Genomic DNA, 19,533 nt, shown 5'->3' on the forward strand with positions numbered 1-19,533 from the left:
CTGCACGATCTGACTTACAGTGTCATTTAGTGGACCACCGACAGAGCATTACAGAAAAAGTTATTTAACACAGAAAAAGTCAATTTACCGTCTCACCAGCAATCGTATATCAGATGATCGTACTGACGGCTGTTTGTTTTTCCGACAAAACTTCACTTGTGAAAAATGATATGCGCCCAACGTGGGGCTCGAACCCACGACCCTGAGATTAAGAGTCTCATGCTCTACCGACTGAGCTAGCCGGGCATCTACCCGTTATCAAACAATAACACATCTGACTAGAAATACACGCTGAGCAAGAACGACGATGCTATTTGTGCTCTTGCACCTTCAGCTGTTCATCTTTAATATTACAATTCACGGACATGGTGGAACAGTAAATCATTTATTCTGCGTTCTTGTGTAAAATTGGCTACAAATGTATTTTTGTAGTATAAGTCACCAGATGTTAAACAATGGTCGGTTTAAAAAAGTGCATATGTTGGAAAGGCTTCACGAGACACCTCCACAGATGGCTGACTGTTGATGAGTTTTCAGGTTGCAGATCCAGGCGAATCGTCTCCCGCAGCGGTTACATATAAATGGTTTTTCTCCTGTGTGAACTCTCTGGTGTTTTTTCAGATTGCCTGCTTCTGTGAATAACTTCCCACAAATATCACACTTAAAGGGCTTCTCCCCTGTATGAACCCGCTGGTGGGCCACAATATTGGACATTCCAGCGAAGGCTTTTCCACAGAACTTACAAATGTAGCCTTTTCGCTTACCTTTCTCTATGTGTGGTGGAAGATCCATTCCAGTGAGAGAACCAATAGGCTGGGATAAACTAGGCATTATTTGGGTCCCTGTATTATTAAAATACGAGGGGTTTGTTATACTTGCCGTTTCAACATGAACTCCTTCTGGCCTACTGATGTGGCCTGACAGTTCAGATTGACATTGCTTTAAAATATAACCTTGATTCCATGTTTCTTTTTCTCTGATGGGCCCTTCTGGTGCATCTGGATTTCTAACACCTTGGGTTTGGGAAGATAGAGGGCCATTTAATCTACTTTTCGAGCCTCGGACTGATAATAACGTCTCTGACTGAACTAGCACACAGTCTTGATCTTGGTTGGAGTCTTCTGTATATAAGCAGGATGAGGAGCTGGCGGTCTCTGAGTTCCAGCATGTGAGGTGATCTTTATGCTCTGCAGGTCTTTCATACAAACAGTTTGTTCCGATCTTTTCTCTGCTGAGTATAGGCTGGTTTGTGGATAAGGTACTGCTCTTCACTGCTCCCTTGTGTCCTGAGTTCATGTAGGATGATTTTTCTCCTATTAGAGGTTTGCTGGGCCCAACAGCAGATGTGTGGTACCGGTACCGCTTGGAACTACTGGATTCCATAACATCTGTGGTGAATGAATTGAGAAACATGCATGAGCACATCTAATATTAAAACACTTTTGAATCATTAACATAAGATCACTCATTATCTATTGTGTATATTAATATTAGTTAAGGAAAAGTGAATGGAGTAAACCAAACAACTTCTTAATTCGCTACTATTCCGTTACCCTGTATCTCTACTTCAATTGACGGTGAGATGTTGGTCTTCTGGCATCTCTCAAATCCATTTTCCTGCGAATGGGAAAAATTCAGATCTACAAGCTGGAAACAAAATAACAATACGTTTTAAACATAAAACAAAATAACACCGCGGTACCCACTGACACTACCATAATTCTTCAAAATATCTCCTTTTGTGTTCGGCAGAAGAACGTAAATCATACCGGTTTGAAATGACAAGAGTGTGAATAATGATGACTGAAATTTCATTTTTGGGTGAACTATCCCATTATACAAATGATTTTAGACTGTGATGCTGTGTGCACAAGCGTTTTAAGTTTTCAAGACGATCAAGTCAAGTACAAACTGTTACCTTGTCAAAAATTTTATTTAATGTAACTAAGCTAAGCTATAAGGGATAAGTCCATTTCAGATAACTTTGCCATTTTTTGTCTTTGCCAATAAATTGTGAATAGCAAACCTTTTCCGGTCCAAGCGTCTCTGTGTTTTTGATTGGTGAGGTAGAAAGTGTCCTGCTACAAATATCTGACTCCACTAAAAAACAGAAAATAAGAATGAATGCTTAGTGAAAGTCATTTTGATATAACATTTCTTGATAGTAAGTAATAACACAATCCTTAAACCGTTTAGTATTGAGCATCAACTCACCATCATGCACAATTACGGACTCTTGTTTCCGGCTTTCTTCCCACTGGTTGTTCAGATCCTCCTTTAGAACTAATGTTGCTGGTTCCCCATCTCCATCTTCCTTTTTCTGCTGAAAACACAAAACAAGAACTTCGGTCACAAAATGACCCTTGCTGGAACATGGAATATTAGGAAATTCATTTAATTATAAAGACCTTCAAAATACTATAATATGGATATAGAGGCAAGTTATAAATGATACAGTTGTAAAGCTGAAGGCTAGATTTTATTTTAATATTTTATAACATAAATAAACACAACTGCACACATTTTCTATTCCTTTAATGTACATTCACGTTGAGCAGTATGGATTTAAGTAGGATTTTATTAATAGTGGTGTTTATAAATGACAATGTTTTGTATTTGAAGAGAAAATATATAGAGACATTTATATATTATTAGAAAATACACGGATATAAAAACAAAAAAAGAACACGATAGTTGCAAACATTTTTATTTAAACATGTTAATTACGTTAAAAATAGCAAAGTTGCTTGACATTGTATTTTTATACAGTAAACCACACAATGCGCATTTGGGTGATTTTACAAGTTATACAAAACTTTTGTCCCATTTGGTCAAACCATCACAGATTGTAACATTAAATCTAAGAGGTTATGAATATTATTGCTTTCCTGTAGCTCAGTGGTTAGAGCACGGCGCTAGCTACGCCAAGGTCATGAGTTCATTCCCAAGGATTAAACATACTCAAATACAAATGTATAGTATCATGCAATGTAAGTCGCTTTGGATAAAAAAGTGTCTGCTCATTGCGTACGTGTAAATGGATAAGTAGTTCACATTTTCTGCATTCATATTATCTCTAACCTTCAATAAGTGATCTCAATCAGTTATTGATTCCTGCTTAAGACACCAGTTCACCCGTCATAAACATATCAGAATGATACTTCTGCTGGTGGTTTTTGAGGTTCCGTATCCAGGCAAACGTCTTCCCACAAAGGGAACAACTACATGGCCGTTCTCTTGTGTGGACCTTTTGGTGTTTTCTAAGGTTTCCTGCCTCTGCAAAGAGCTTCCCACACGTGTTACACTTGAATGGTTTTTCGCCTGTGTGAATCCGCTGGTGGATCACCACCTTTTTGGGACGATTAAAAACTTTGCCACAGTATGTGCAGGCAAATAGTTTCTCATTACGCACTTTGTCATGTTTTGTCCGACAGGCACTTTGTTGGTCGAGGCCGACAGATGTGGATGCTACAGCTGCAAAGTCACTTGGCAACAGGGGTGGATTGGAGAAAGACATGAAGGTTCCACCATCCTGATGTTCCTCCCTCCCGTAATGTGGATAAACACAAGAGGTCTGGCTTTCCCTTACTTTGTTAGGCCACACAGAAATCTCATCTCCTTCCTCTGCAGAGTCAACTTCTATGACCTCTGAATGCTGTACAGGATCTGCGATCTGACTCTCCGTCGGTCTGGCATTGCTCACGTACGCACAAGAAGGCTGCTGCATGTCTACATTGTCACTGCCTTGCATTAAATATTTCTTCATAGAACTGGATTTTCCACAATTTGCTTCGGCATTTAATTCTATGAGCTCTTGGGATTTCCCTTTAACACTTTCAAACTCTGGCTCAGATTTAAGCGCAGTGTCAGATCCACTGACCTCCAAAATATGCTGCTGTATCCCAGACACCTGATCTGACTCATCTGTCACCATGTGATCACCAAAATCTGCCACTCTAGCCTGTGAGGTCTGTGGAAGTCCTGAAAGAGAAACAGCGTACGGACAAATGTTAAGATGTGTTGTTGTTAACCCCATTTCAAACACCACATTTTTTAACATCAGTTTTGACTTGTGGTATTGTATAATATGGCAAATGGACAAAATATAATGCAATGCTACTTGGTAATAATTTTAATGACAAACTTGTTTAGCTGTTGAATTACATGTGCATCCATCCACTCACCATCTCTGATGAAAAGTCTTGGCTGTGGTTGGTTCTCCTCAAACATCTCTTCCTTTATCAGTACTGTTTTAACTTCTGATACTACTGGATCTTCAACCTGTCATGGAGGAAAAGATATAACACTCAATATATCTTATGTACAGCAATGATGATACACTGCACTTTAGATTAATAAAGTTTGCACAATATTCATACATTCCCGCATTTGTAAGATTATTTTATCCAAAGCGATTTATTGTTAATTCAGTCTATTTTTTAGCAGTATGGAATGCTAAAATGTGTTTTCTCCAATTTAAAGCTACTATCCGTAACTTTTGCCTCTATATCACCACCTATGCCTGAAGGTTACTTTATGTACTTATCTTTATATGGGTATAAGTCAAATTACATCAAACTGACATTTCAGCCAAATGCCACCTGACAGCTCAATTCACTAATCATAATTCTAGGCTTACTTTTGCAAATCAGGGCACGGTAATAGTTTCGATAGTTTTTTTATGCACTCTGTAAATTTTGGTAAAACATTACAGATTGCAGCTTTAAAAACCCTTTTATGTCCTAAGCATTTTTTTTTGTATTTCACTTTAATTTGTAAAAAGTCTGAATATAATAAGTCCAGACTAATTTGAGACATCTTTGCAAGATAAAAACACCGGCCCAGAAGCACTTCCGTTTAAGTTTTTATCTATTTGTAGTATTTTTTATCTTGCATATAAAATGTAGATCTGTTAAAGCTAGTTTGTAGAAACCACCGCTAGAGGGCGAACGATCAAAACAACAACGGCGTAGCTTGATGACACTGTGAAGGAGCGTGGAAAGATGGGATCTGTTGTCTTCAACTCCACCGCTGATGGCCATCAGTCAGACGGGAACGAGATATTATGTTAGCGGACGAGGAATAGTAATAAAGTTTTAAAAAATTTGCGTATAATTGTGGTCTATAAATAAGTGACTGCTCGAAACAAGCTAGTGGCTTGCTAGACGGTTGACAATAGTTCCCCACTTGTCCAAGACACTGTTGTCATGCGGTCTCAACGTCAGTAAAGGCGGAAACAAAGGGTGACACGGATATAACGCCATTGACAGGTGACTGCACAGCCCTGTGTCAATGTTTTTAGAATGGCGATTTTTTCACGATTTACTAGTTGTTGGAAACATTTGAGTTGTTGTATGTACTTATCTGAACAAAATATATAACACTTGCCTAGTGGTTTTGGGATATTTTACTCCAACATTGTTACAAACTGCACCTTTAATTGGTTATAAATGTATATCTTTTTTTTATTAAGTCTAAATACAAAGAAGTATGCATTAACATTTCAATCTCAATAATTAAGAAAACATTAGAAAATAATTGAAAAAAACGAGAAATGAAACGAGACAACATCAACATAAATAATTCTTTAATAAAAATAATAATGATAATAAAATAATAATAATTTAGCAGTGACTTAACAATTTTTTTTTAAATATGCACAGTTTTATGGGCTTTAGTGTTTTAAGAGTATGAAAAGGCCTGAATGTACTGTTGAGTGTCATTTTTAAAAGCAACACATGAAGGCTTTTGATGAGAACATAAGCATCGGTGGATATGGAATTTAGCAAGTAACAGAAGAAAATTGACTATTAAATATTCTTTCTTTTTGGTATATTTATTGCAAAGAAACTAAACAATATAAACAACAGAGAAAAAATTAAGCAAATATGACTAGCAAATTAACAAAAATCAACCCAAAGAACGTGTGTAAAAGGACAATCCCAAAAGAAAGCAGTCTCATTAGGGGCACCACAGAAAGAACAACCTCTGTATATCTTTCTTTAAATGGTTATAAATATTCTGTTCATTCTGTATATTTTGTTCAATTACGTCATCCAAAGTGGTCTATAAGAGGTTATAAAGGCTTACTTAAATAGTAATCATGTTTTTTTAGGTACAACTTCTATTTAGAATACAATACAGTTATTTAAGTAATAATAGATCTAGTGAATGATAGTACCTTTAGCTATCTTTGAATGTTTTATAGCCTACAAAAATAGAAAACGTCACGCTTACGGAAAATCAAGTTATTGCAGCTTGTCGAAAAGTCAACAGCGCACCTACCGTACTGTTATTGTTTGTAACAGTCTTCTGCTGAACAGTCGAGTCTGTACCTCGGCCTCTCCACAATCCTGCGTTAAATGGGGCTTCATACGAGACTGGTTGTGTAAAACAAAAGCAACAACATAACATTTTATAGCTAATTGTTGTGACACAGACACCAGGGGCTATAAGCAACGTGTATTCGTCACGCACCGTTTGTTTGGTTCCTGAATTTTTCTGACAAAGCGGCGCTGACTTGGACCCTGTTAGCTCGATTCAGTGCGATGATTCTCCTCTCCGCCGACCCTCGTGCCATCTTTAGCTCCAGTACGTGAAGTTTTCTCTTCATAGCTTTGTTTTCACGCTGGCATTGGGTCATCTGCAGGTTTATAACAGCATAGTCGTCGTCTACGAGTTTACATATCTCAGCCACGGCTGCATTCGCCAGCACCTCCATAATGGAAGCTAACTGTGTCTGGAAAGCGATGCGGTTTGACATGGTTAATGATCTAAATCCCCGTCTCAGAGAACGTTTGATGGGCTACGCGAAAATGCTTCAAAAATATTTGATATTTAAAAAAGATCTCTGAAATGAGTGCTGGAATGGAATGACTTGCCCAGGTTAAACATCGTAGAGCACTTCCGGTCACTAGTAGTGACGTAGAAGCCGTAATGACTGTGGTACAGCGCACGCTGATTTTCTGGTCTGAGCGAATTTAACTGAATTTGTATGCCTGTATAGACCCGTGTAACCAATACATTTAGACCGATAAATAAATGTGTTGATTTACTATTCAGAGGGGTTATTACAGAAAGATTCTAACTTGAAAATTTTATCCGATCTGTTCGGTAAGTGCATAATCTTATTTTAACTACAGACAGTAAGTATAACACCCCGCAGCTGTCCTAACTTCAATATTATTCAAAAACTAACAGAATAGACGCTCACAATTAAATCTCCCCTGCCTGTAGGCCGCTTTCTTTTTTGTTTCGCTTGCAAAGGTGGTAAACTTTTCTTCAGTCTCAGCTGTACGGTTAATGCCGGACACTGCAGACACATTATGGGCACAAACACCGACTTTGTCTTCGTGAGTGAGCGAAGGTGAAAAGTTACCAAATCCTTTTTATTAAAGTTTCTATTTCCGCGGCACTAAAATTAAAGGTGGGGTGTCCGCTTTCCCTGTTGATGTTCAAATCACCAAAACAAACACACCCTAGCCCCATCTTTCGCTTTCGTCAGCGCTCGGCTCGACTAATGTCCGTCCTGTGCACCTTACTGCTGACTACAAGGTTATTTTGGTACTCGGTCAGACTTTGTTGTAACAAGCGTTACTCGGAAATCGGACACCCCGCCTTTAATAGCTCCCCGGTTTTATTTTTGTTTAACTCATCTGCAGCTCGCAGTGTTGGTTGCTTGGTAACAAAGCTGAAAGTGGATTACCGAGCTTCATGGAGCAATTTAGGATTTCCTAACTGGAGAAAAGATAATATTTTGATAATATTTCAAATCAAATTTTGCTTCTGTAATTAGAATATGTGAAAAATCCTAATTTAATATATCATATTTTAAGATAAGAGACTTTCTGTAATACGCTCCCTGAAGAATTCCGAGATTTGAGCTGTTTTTGAAACCACAGTTATTTTGCAAAAGACACTTTCAATATAACAATATTTTATTCAAATGCATACTTAAATGCTGTACATGTAACATCTTTGGGATTAAACTCAAAGGTTTGTAAAAGAAAAAAGGTTTAAAGGGATACTTCACCCTAAAATGAAGATTCTGTCATCATTTACTCACCTTCGAGTTGTTGCAAATCTGCAATTTCTTTGTTCTGTTGAACACAGAGAAAAATATTCGAAAGAACGCTTATAATGGGGGGCATTGACTACCATAGTATGAAAAAATACAATGGTAGTCAATAAAAGGGCCCCAGAACTGTTTGCTGTCCTACATTCTAAAAAATGTCTTCTTTTTTGTTCAACAGATAAAAAAAAGATAAAAGTAATTTTTCCTACTATGAGGGGCTAAATCTGCCTGGTTATAAGCATTCTTCCAAATATCTTTCTCTGTGTTCATCAGAACAAAGAAATGTATACAGATATCGCACAATTCGAAGGTGAGGAAATGATAACAGAATTTTAATTTTAGGGTGAAGTATCCCTTTAATGTTTTGTTAAAAACAAAAGATATAAAATAAAACACATTGAAGTAGCTTAGAGATGACGTATTATTGTAGGCTAACACAAAAGTAAGAACCACGCTAGTTCCCTCAACCGAAAGCAGCATAGACTTTTGGAAGATCACAAAAAATAACATCTGTGATTAACATGATGTTTAAACGTTTTGTCTATTCTACAATTTTATCTATTTTTGACGGCTAAATACAATCGGCAGAAGTAAAAAGCTAAACCAATGCTATACACAGACTACACTACGGTTGCTCGATGTCAACTTTCTCAAACTTCAGAAAAACTTGTTCCCTGGTAAGTAATAAAAGGTGATTTACCAAAAACCTATAAAAAAAGGGGGTGATGGAACTGGATGTCTTAAAATGTCAAAAAAAACTTGCTTCTGGGGATTGCATACAAGAATACATCATCTCTGTGACACTCTATACCAGTTGAGCTACAGGAACTTGCATGATGTGTACTCAGTGTTACTCAAATAGATAATGACTAATACAAGGCCTAATTTGCATTATTATTTAACTACATCAGAAAGAATGGATAAATAAATTGAATTAAATTGAAATTGAAAAAAATATGGCTATCAAAAACTACATGCCACCAAAAGCAACTTGTTTGTGAAGATGAAGTCTATTACTGGCTTATTTAAATCATCCCAAGGTCCTCAAATACGATCTCTGATGTTCGGCACAGTCTCTTTTCCTGGAGATCCTGAGGAGTTCTCAGTGGTTTGTTAACCGTGCTGTAGATCACTTCTATGTTATCAAGCAGTGGGTTTTTATTTTGGTTTGTAATAATCTCAGGTACACTATAAATCGGCTCCTCAATCCTCTGGTCTGCTTTTTTACCATCCAAGTTTAGTTTGATGTGGTCGTACACCTCCGAGTACACCGCTTCTTCCTGTTTGCCATTGTTAGAAGTTGCTTTAGCAAGTTGAACGTGCACTGTTTCGGCTGGGTTTGGGCAAGAGCGAATTACATCAGAGGGGTCAGAATACACTGGTTCTGAATAATCTGGATACTGGAGGCTAGACTGAAGTGTGGACTCATCTCTCTTTATAGTTTGATGGGATTTGATAACTTCTCCTGGCTGTGCATACACAGTCTCATTTTTTTCAAATAACGTAATAGGATCCATATACACAGGCTCGATGAAGAAAGGGCCGCCAGTAGGATCAGAGTGTGTGCTTTTAGATGAGGTTGAAGAGTCTGCAGATTTAGCATATACAGGTTCTGTTAAGCCCATAGGACTGCCAGGTGTCATGTGTACAAGAATGTCAAGAGCATCCGCCGATTTGGAGTACACATTCTTGCTTATTTCACTTTGATCAGGGCTGATGTTGCTCTCAATATAACTCTGAGGGCGTTTGGGCAGGGGCGAGCGAGGTGAACGGGAACGCGGAGAGTGCGGTGACTGCTTGCCTCTGGTCACCGTCAGACTCTTGCGTTGGCTGATTGCTGACTCAATACGGTGGAGAATGTCATCGCTCTGTCTCGTCTCAAAGTTAAATGTTCCAGGTCCTGACTCACAGCGTCGCCCTGCCTCGATAGAAAACAGCATCTAGAATGCAAAACAAAAATCTTGATTTTAGAAAAACCTTCTAGAAACCTATTCTCTATGTTCAATAATGTTATAAAATCTATTGCGAATGCTGAGTTCATCGTGGTTTTTGCTGACCTTATCTCGCCCGTAGCGCCGCAGCAATGCATAAGGCCACTCCATGACAGTATTTTTGGTCTCGGGATCTTGAAGCACCAGCACGTCCATATCAGCTAGCAGCCAGTACTGTCCCTTCAGACAACAACGAACTGATGCCTCGGTCGGCAGCAAGACCACCTTGAATGTGCTCACTTAAATGACAAAGGGCAATTAATTGTTATGAAGTAGGTAAGTGTACAGAAGGTGTCTCAGCGCTTTTGGTAGATTGTAGAAATGTAAAAAATAGTGGTCTCACGTTGTTCTGTAGACATGTAGATCTGATTGTCCTCCATAAGAGGGACGTGGTGTGTGCTGGTATTACTGTGTTTCTGCAATAAAAAAGGGAAACTTGGGAATACAAGAAGCAGAGCAAAGGATTGCTTGCATTTTGCCGTTCTAATAATCTGTGGCACTCAACCTTTTAATGGATTACATGCAACTGTACTGTCTATAGACAAAAACTTCATTTTTAAATCATATCTCAAACACAGCTTTTAGAACCTCACCTGAAAAGCAATGTTACATATCATCTCCACCCATTCTGCACAGCTTTGTCTCTCTGTTGCAAATACCAGCTTCTTGTCCTCCGTCTCCACGCAGAAGGCAGCCATGTTGTCGCCCGGACAAGCCTCCGCATGAGGGGGCAGTTTGACGACACTCACACAGTCAGACAGACGTACAACTTTTCTCTCTGGATGCCGTTTCACCACCACTGATGAGCGTTCGTGAACAGCCTCTGACAGTTCTAACCGTGCGACGCTCTGCGAGCTTGCCGGATGAAGGGCCAGCCAGTATCGCTTCCACTTCTGTTGATCACGAATAGAAGTAAAATAGGGTTAATCTGGGAAATAATTAACCCAAAAATCATTTAAGAATTTTATGATGCTCTTTCCATTCTCAATGTGAGGAGAATTGAGATTAATAGTCGATAACACATCTTATGCTTCACACGAAAAAGTAATTCAGGTTTGGAAAACAATATGTGGATGAGTAAATGATAAATTAGCACAATATTAATTTATTGGTAAACTGTTCTCTAAAAAATGCATGAGAAAATAATTTAATTAATCTACGATTGTAATTTTTACTATGGCAGTCAATGGTTTTAAACATTCTTCCAAGTATCTTTCTCTGTCTTCATCCAACACAGTACCAAGGTAGTTTGTGACAGAAACACGAAATTTGGAATCTATTGATTTGAGCTCATGGACACAAATTTCCCACTTTTTTTCAGCATGACTTATTTTCGAGCCACCTTGTAAAACAGGTATGAATTCCCATCAGATTGCGTTGATATACTTATACAGAGATACCGTGTCTTAAAAATTGTGAAGACTGAAAGTTGTGCTGGGTGACACGAAAAAAGGTCTTGATGACTGACACAAAAAGGGTGAAATTCATGTCACGAACACAAATGAATAGATTACAGTTCAGATTACAAAAATGTATAAAGATGTGTAGGGTAAGTAAACGAAGACAGAATTTTAATTTATGGGTGAACTGTTCTTTTAAAGTGCGCAGTAACATTTATGTCCTTTTAGAGGATTTAGCATCTAGCTCGACATTACTTATATCAAACCCCAAGCCCTTAAAATGCTTACGTAAGCAAACAGTGACCTCACACTGGAGGCGCAGACGCAAGTAGATTACTCACTCAGCCCATCCTTCATTTACCTCACATGTTTTGTGTTTGTGTTTGAGGCATGGTACAGTAATTGTAGGTGCACCAGTGTGCTTTCACGAGGAGTGCCTTTAGTCAATGGAATGTGCCAAGTATCAACTTGTAGAGTTCAATCAGGTTTCATTCATCTCATACCAATGCTTAACTTTATACCAGTTCAAACGGCCATTAAACTTGTCAAAGCTAAATTTGACAGCATGATGAGCTTGATCAAATTAAAGCTAATACCATAAAATATAAAATCATATCGTCCTTTAATACAGCCTGTTTGATTCTTAATGCTTCTCCTAGCCATATAATAATGACCTTAAAGTCATGACAAACGGTTTGCCTTCAATTACAATACAAACACGTTGAAATTAGACACCTAATAAAGTACATTTATGCCCGTTTTCAATAACAGAAAATAAATATCAACATGAATCCTTACCTCACCATGTTTCTGGTGCTGTAGGTAAACTTCACCTCGTTTCCTACAAGCATTCATTTCTGTTGTTATATTCCTCTATGACAAAAGTCTCTTTAAATAAAAGTATTCTTTCACAAGAGCAGCGTGTGTCCTCCTGAAACCTGGTAATGCCTAATACTGAGGCTGTGACACGAGGTTGTGTATGTGCAAACACAGACTCCACCTTTCAAAGAGAAAAAGGTACAGATTTGGTGCAATGAATATGCATGAGAGTGATACAAGCAAACATCATATCAACATTTTCTTTCAATTCGTCAGCATAAGTTATTTCCTAGTTTAGCCAAATGAATGAAAGTCTTATTAACAGATTAATTTAAATGGTCGCTTTCAATTAGATCATTTTATTTAATATAAAATATTAAGGTCATTCGGATGAAATTTGTAAGAAAAGCTTGGCAAGTGAATGATCTCAAACTAAGAATCTTTTGGATATTTTTAACCACAGGTGTAAATGAACATGGTTAGTGATACATTTAACATTGTTTGACAGTTACTTCACTGTTTATGGGAACAAATGTAACTACTTAAAAAAATGATTTATTGGGCTTCTGTCATTTTTGCATTTAGGACTTTTTCATGAGAATAGGGGGGAAGAGAGGATCTATAACCGCTACCAACTATACAGTGCAGATTTCAAACCTTGTCATCTTCAAACCACACTTCAGAAAGTATGTACGAGCACACACTGTTAGACATTCCTGTAATTTTTACAGTTATTTACTTGAATCTATACAGTAAATTACTGTGATTTCTATTGCATTGTGGGTTTTTTGTGTGACAAATACAGTGATTTACTGTATTTATTAAATTGATGTACTATACTGTATTTCCCCTAAAGGTCTTTGGCGGTCTTTAAACGCAACGTAATTATTTTGCTCATTTCTGAGGGACAGCATAGGCTTTGCTCTCTACGTTTTGAGTTGAAAGACTGGCGACAGCAATAAACACCTGGGTATCATCCTTCCTACGCCACCTCACAGAATTTGAGTGGAAGAAATTTGTAGGTGAGACGCTGCTCAATAGGATATGTACACTATACAGATAGTTTCCAGTTTATCTGAGATTTCTAAGTACAAAAAAAATTATATCTGTAAAAATAATATTGGAGAATGTTATTGCGATAGTGAACTGTATTGTGTACTAACAGTTTTTTTGGAGTGCAATTAATTTATTTCGATGCCCTACAGGAATAACAAAGGATTTTGGTGATAATATTCCTATAGGACTCTTATAGGACCAGGAATCCAAAGGAAACCTACAGGATTTCGTTAGGAATCTAATGTATCCTGTACTATGGGTTTTTTATGCTATTCTACAGGATTTCCCAATTATTTTATATGAATTTTCTTCACATTTGATGCTGTAAAGTGCTGTTTGAAGCAGTTAATTGTGAATTCCATTTAAAATCAGTTCTGTTTTATTCACTTAATGCAAAATATGCCAAATAAACCACCGGGAGACTGTGTTTTACCTTTTTTTCTTATTTTCCCCTGTAAAGCTGCTTTGGAACAATGCAAATTGTGAAAAGCGCTATATAAATAAAATTGAATTGAATTCCAGATACAATTCTTTAAAATAATGACTTTTCTTTAGATTTCATATTTAATTGTGAATTCCATTTTAAATCCGTTCTGTATGAAGTCCAAGTAAAATGTACACAATATTTTACTTTACATTTGATAAAATGGTTTGAATTACAGAAGGGTTCATGCATTGCTGCAAATCACATTAATTGTTTTCAATGTATTTTTGTGTTTTAAGCATTTGTAATGTTTAAATTAATTTAAATAAAGAACAGTTTTTCAATATTGTATTGGGAGTAATCGTGTATGTGTTGGATAAAAGTACATTTTTAATAAATATTATAAAACCTAATTTATATTTACTAGAAACATAAATCATTGATAAGGATTACAGTAGTGCACTGTTAATCCAGGTTTTTACAGTACCTGGACTGTATTATATAGTTACAGTAGTGTTTAATTACTGTAAAAGTGAAATACAGTTATGGTACTGTAAATCTCAATTACAGTAATTTACTGGCAACAGTGTTGCCAGTAACTTACTGTAAAAACCCTTTGAAATGTCTAACAGTGCAGACAGGCAGAAAGGAGGATTGTCATAGACAGACACATTCTCTAATTTGTGTTTCTTGATGCACTGATATCTGTAAACTGAGCAGTAGTCATTCACATAAACATGTCTTTCCCATTATTACCCAATAATGGCTAAAGTACATCCTGTAATCGGCTCTGACTTAATTCAGTTATTAAATCAGCAGATAGAAATCAGTTTACTCCTATTGCAATACATTCTAAAGAGGAGTAAGGGTTTGAGGATGATGAGACACAGGCAAGACCACAAGCAATAATGAGCCCTGACTTCACCTTTGTAGATATGTGTACACAGTATTCACTACAATTCAAAACTGTAAGAACAGTCCATCCTGGGACATCGAAGACACTCTTCTGCAAAGCGTTTATCTATTAAAAATGAAACCTGGGGGATTCGTCATAAACTTGCGGTCAGTCAATTCTCAAATATGTTGTGTCAAACCAGTTCTAGACACACTCTTAAAGTCCTTAATCTAAAATGGTTTACTTCTGCCAAGTGATTTTTAAAGGCCCGGAAAAACTCATGGAATTAAAAACTGGTGAATTATATTGTCAGAAGTTCTTAAAGATAGCAAAAAAATCTATCAAGTCTTTGTAATTACATTTAGATTATGGGGTGGCACACAATTTAGAACAATTTTCAAGTCCCCATGATATCAAAGTTGAGTTCCTTTTTAGTATATGAATATGTTAGCCAAACAGTTATCGATAAACTAGTGTGAACCAGAACACGGACAAAATTCACATTTACGACGATACTTACAAGATGTTAACTTACAGCCTCTCACTTCCCCCAATGTGGATCAACAATTTTTATGACATCATTCTGCACTTGAGCATCTCATCACCATATTCGGCTCAACCAAAAGCTCAAATTTCCCCCCCCCATATAAGCTATGTTTAAAGGGCAAGAGCCAAGATCCCACCCTATTTTCATATTTTAGTCTTTTATGATGAAAAACAATGTACCTAAAAGATACATAAATATTCTGAAAGGCTAGAGTAACTTGGTTTCGACCTACATTTTGGGAAACTTAAAAAGTGCCTGCTGTCCCTTGGGTGTCTGTATTCTGATACACAAGTGTTTTCCTAGAAAACAGACACGACACACTTGGAGCATCCTTGAACAGGAAGATGGTACATTGTTGTTCTCAAACACCCTTTTATTCCTATTGTGGAAAAGCCAGACTATGGTGGAATGGCATATAAAGATTCAAATATGCTGTGCTAACAAAAGAGCAGACATACAGAGTCATAATATCTTCTAATGGTGTAAAACATCTGGCAAGAATGATCAAAAAGCCTAAGGCCCAATCCCCTATAGCTTGAAGGGGTGTCTCGATTCTCTTTTAGTTGGAGGGGTAGGGGTAAGGTTGATTTAGCCCTTCAAACTAAGATTTTCCGGGAACTCATTTCAAAACGAACACATCTCTGTGCAAACAGTGACATATTATAATGACGTATGATATGTAGTAATGGCGTCTCCTTTCTTAGGGGAATGTTTTAGCCATTCCCCTTGCCACTCTGTTTCAAGGGGCAAGGTGTAGGTGAAGGACTATAAAATAGAAGTGGGCCCAAAGGTTAGTTTTTCCCTTGTAGTTGAACATGCACAAACAAAGACATGGACAGAAGAACATCCAGGAGGGAACCTGCTCGTTTTATTTCTTTTTTTTCCTTTTTGAAAATGCAATTTGCACACTGTGACAGAACTTGAACGGAGGAAGGAGAAAGAAACAGGAAAACATGTTTCTGTGAAAATCCCTCAAAGGTTTTCAGCTGCCATCAGTTCTGTCCATCACTGAATGGTCCACCTGTCAACGGTCCATATACTGTCAGGTTTCCTCTGACCCAGCCCCTTGCCCCACCCACTCATGACACACACCTCCCGTCCTTACTTTCCTTTACCGAAAATAAAAGAAAAGACAGTAAAAAGAAAATGGCAATGACACAGGGACAAACTGCTAGTCACTATCACAATAGTGGAAATCACATAACTGTTCCTCTGAGATTAATACAAAGATCTTCCAGGAGAACTAGTTACAATCTGCAGCGGTCCAATAGGAACATTACACTGATTAACCCGCCCACGTTAAACATGGAGACAGACAGAAATAAAAAGCTTATAGAAGAGCATCCAGCACCCCCCACCCACGAGCCCCACCCCATCAAGCCCCACACAACCCCAGTAAGATTGAAGTATGTGTGAGGGTGACCTCTGGCAACCAGATGTCACAAAGTCTTTATAAAGGAGCCCCTAACTGGAGGGTCTCTAGTATTTCACGCCTGGAACAAACTCCTTGGCCTCTGGGTTCAAGCTGCTCTTGCGCTGTGAAACAGAAAATGAAAAGATGTGAGGATCACAAAACAATATGATCCATAGCACAATTGTTATACAGTATCAAGAAGTCAGGCATTTTCTGTATACACGGGTCCTCAACTACACAAATATTTAAGATTAAAATAATTTTGCTCTAATACATACTGCAATATCTTCTGCGTTCCCGTCACTAACTGACAGCGCATTCAACTGCTGTTGGATCTGTCCCACTCCAGGGGGAAGGTCTCTGGCAGGAATGAACCAATCCTGATCTTCCTCCTCCAACATCTCTTGAAAACAGCGCTCAAGAAACTCCTGCTCCAGAAGCTCCTCCTCCACCTGCGGAAAGATTCAACCACTTAATGGGATGATACTTTTATTCATACCATTAAACTGCTTTCTGGATCGGCCCTCTTATTAACCAGCTTGAAAATCATATATAGCTCAAATTCTGTGTTTTCCACAAGTTGTCGTTGTTTCAAACTCGGGTATTCCATCTTGCGTAGAACACAAAATATAGCAAAAATGTATCTCATGTTCCACAGAAGAATGAAAGTTATATGGTTTGAATCAAAACGGGTACAAAATATTTTTGGGGGCGACCTGAAGAATAACTGGGCAGGTGAAAGGATTTTGGATTTTTGACTCCATGAAAGCACACAGACTAGATGCACTTTCTGTGCCCACACTGACCTGTCTGTTGTATTCCTCCTCATTCTCCATCCACATGTACTCTGCAAAAGGATTGGACTCCCCCTCCTTGTGTCCGTTCACAACGTTCTCGTCTTTCCCTTGTCCACTGCCTCCTGCTTGTGTCTTTGCTACCTCCGGACAGTTAATATCTGCAGGTTCTGGATGCATAAATATCACAAAAACAATTTATTAGCATTGCACACATCTAACCCTTTCAAAAAACCCAAAACTGTCATTTACAGAAGAATGAAAATTATATGAGTTTGGACGCACATTCTTAAACTAATGTATAGTATAATGCGATACAAGTCGCTTTGGATAAAAGCATCTGCCAAATGCATAAATGTAAGTTTACACAATGTTAAATTTCGTTTTAAACCAACCAGAAGAGATGTAGAATAGTCACAGCTCTCAAATGATATTCATACAATTTGAATATACAAATGTTCACACTGGGGTCTGTTAGGAGACAGGGAAATAAATGGCATTTTCCATTTTGACAACAAACCTCATTGATGCAACTTTTTACTTAAAGACACTTCTAACTTGGAATCTAGTACACACGTGACTGACACGGACCAGTTTTTTGAGAGTTTATTGGATTTGTATTATAAGAGACATGCAAACAACATTCATCGTACGGAATAGAAGTTTGTCAATAATTTGCCAAATTTCTTGGGCGTTGAACAAAAAACGATGGTGGAATTTTCCTTATGGAAGTAAATTGTATTTAGAATAAACTGTACATTTGGAGAGCTGCCTTGTGTTTATGCTGGTAACAGTCAGAAAAACGTAACGTTACTATGTAAAAGAGATCACATTAGTACCGAAGTACACGTGCACAATAAAATAAAATGTAATCATACGAAAATAAACAGTTCTCAAAGCAAAACCAATGGGATGTGGAGGTTTAACATCACAACAACAAATATAGTTTTTTTTTTTACAATAACGTTACCTGCGACACGAGTTAAAAGTTTGGAACGTGGTTTAAAGATTGTTATGTAACTATTTGTTACTAACTAACACCATTGCATAAATGAGACAAAGAGGGGGTCAGTCGACACCATTTTTTCTCCACATGGATTTGATTCATTGTAACGTGAGCTAAGAGGCCTGCTTAAGGCTCAAAGCATAACAATTCTATATTGCACAATGACGACCATCTCAAATTAAAAAGACACAGTTTTGTCAAAACATTTCCCGCCTTGCTACACGGTTAAACACTTGCTGTAACTTTACGTTTGGCGAACGTGCATGGTTAAGCTATGCGTGTTAGCTTGAGCCACGATCGACACGTAACAACATCCGTATTTCCATATTAAACACCCCTTCCAGCCTTGTAAAATAACGTGTAAATGTTATTTTCCGAAGTAAGCGCAAAAACGGAGGATGAGTTTGATCAACATTGTGTAAATGGCTTCAGATTTGAAGATTTTTGGTATAGTAAATGTAGGAGCATGGTGGACGCGTGAGCTAGACTTGCATCACACACACGGCAAACATGAACCACTTATCAATAGGCCTCTGTGTACACTTCTGCACACTCAAGCAAAACAGCCGTAAAGAACATAATTTGGTTTATAATACACCCCAAAGCTATTAATACACTAATATTAAAGTACTGTGTGGATGCAGCGATGGCTAACGTTACCATTTCGCAAAACAAAGAGAGTGAGAGCAGCAGATCGCATCCACAAAGTCAAGAGACGAAATGGGGTTAGTTTTAAATTATTAAGCGGTTAAGTGGACTTACCGGGCATTGTAACGATTCTGTCCCCCTAATTTATCGCCAGATAAGTCGACTAAAAGAGGTAATTTTTCCTATTTGCACCAACACCGTTACCTGGCCAGATTTCAATACTACGTCAGAGTGCTCATGTGGGCCTTTCAAACAAACATGTCTCGGGCGCCTCCTGTTGGTTAACTTCAATATTTCAAGAGCTCAGCGCCCACGGGATGCAACTATTTCTCCATTTGCTTGGAGGTTGCCACTGTTAAAAACGTATTCCGAGAAAGTTTTTGTTAAAAAATATTTTACTTTTTATGTACATTTTTATAAGAGGGTATACAAACACATTCTTCATAAATGATTGTGTTAGGATTC

General features: G+C 37.7%; 3 protein-coding genes across 4 annotated transcripts; all 3 read right to left on the reverse strand.

Moving 5' to 3' along the window:
* Positions 1-300: 300 nt before the first annotated feature.
* LOC306897993 (uncharacterized protein) lies at positions 301-6,962 on the reverse strand. 2 transcript variants are annotated; one of them, XM_079463189.1, is made up of 8 exons: positions 6,478-6,962; positions 6,286-6,380; positions 4,185-4,281; positions 3,881-3,981; positions 2,215-2,323; positions 2,027-2,100; positions 1,554-1,647; positions 301-1,388 (listed from the first exon to the last, which is right to left on the reverse strand). In XM_079463189.1, the coding sequence occupies exons 1-8, from the start codon at positions 6,761-6,763 to the stop codon at positions 493-495; spliced, it is 1,752 nt and encodes a 583-aa protein (XP_079319315.1). In that variant the 5' UTR covers positions 6,764-6,962; the 3' UTR covers positions 301-492. The 2 variants fall into 2 exon arrangements, with proteins under 2 accessions (XP_079319315.1, XP_079319316.1); XM_079463190.1 differs by having other exon boundaries at positions 1,554-1,617; positions 6,478-6,956.
* A 2,137-nt stretch (positions 6,963-9,099) lies between these two features.
* On the reverse strand, positions 9,100-12,421 carry dok1a (docking protein 1a; the record flags this gene model as incomplete). The annotated part of the gene is made up of 5 exons (XM_079461606.1): positions 12,264-12,421; positions 10,659-10,958; positions 10,409-10,481; positions 10,132-10,304; positions 9,100-10,014 (listed from the first exon to the last, which is right to left on the reverse strand). Exons 1-5 carry the CDS (start codon positions 12,318-12,320, stop codon positions 9,100-9,102), a joined length of 1,518 nt encoding a protein of 505 aa, XP_079317732.1. The 5' UTR covers positions 12,321-12,421.
* A 3,083-nt stretch (positions 12,422-15,504) lies between these two features.
* paip2b (poly(A) binding protein interacting protein 2B) lies at positions 15,505-19,368 on the reverse strand. The gene is made up of 4 exons (XM_079463426.1): positions 19,183-19,368; positions 17,427-17,584; positions 16,899-17,072; positions 15,505-16,742 (listed from the first exon to the last, which is right to left on the reverse strand). The coding sequence occupies exons 1-4, from the start codon at positions 19,187-19,189 to the stop codon at positions 16,686-16,688; spliced, it is 396 nt and encodes a 131-aa protein (XP_079319552.1). The 5' UTR covers positions 19,190-19,368; the 3' UTR covers positions 15,505-16,685.
* Between the last annotated feature and the right edge of the window lie 165 nt (positions 19,369-19,533).

The sequence above is a fragment of the Barbatula barbatula genome (genome assembly GCF_947034865.1).
Source record: "Barbatula barbatula genome assembly, chromosome: 8".
NCBI lineage: Eukaryota > Metazoa > Chordata > Actinopteri > Cypriniformes > Nemacheilidae > Barbatula > Barbatula barbatula.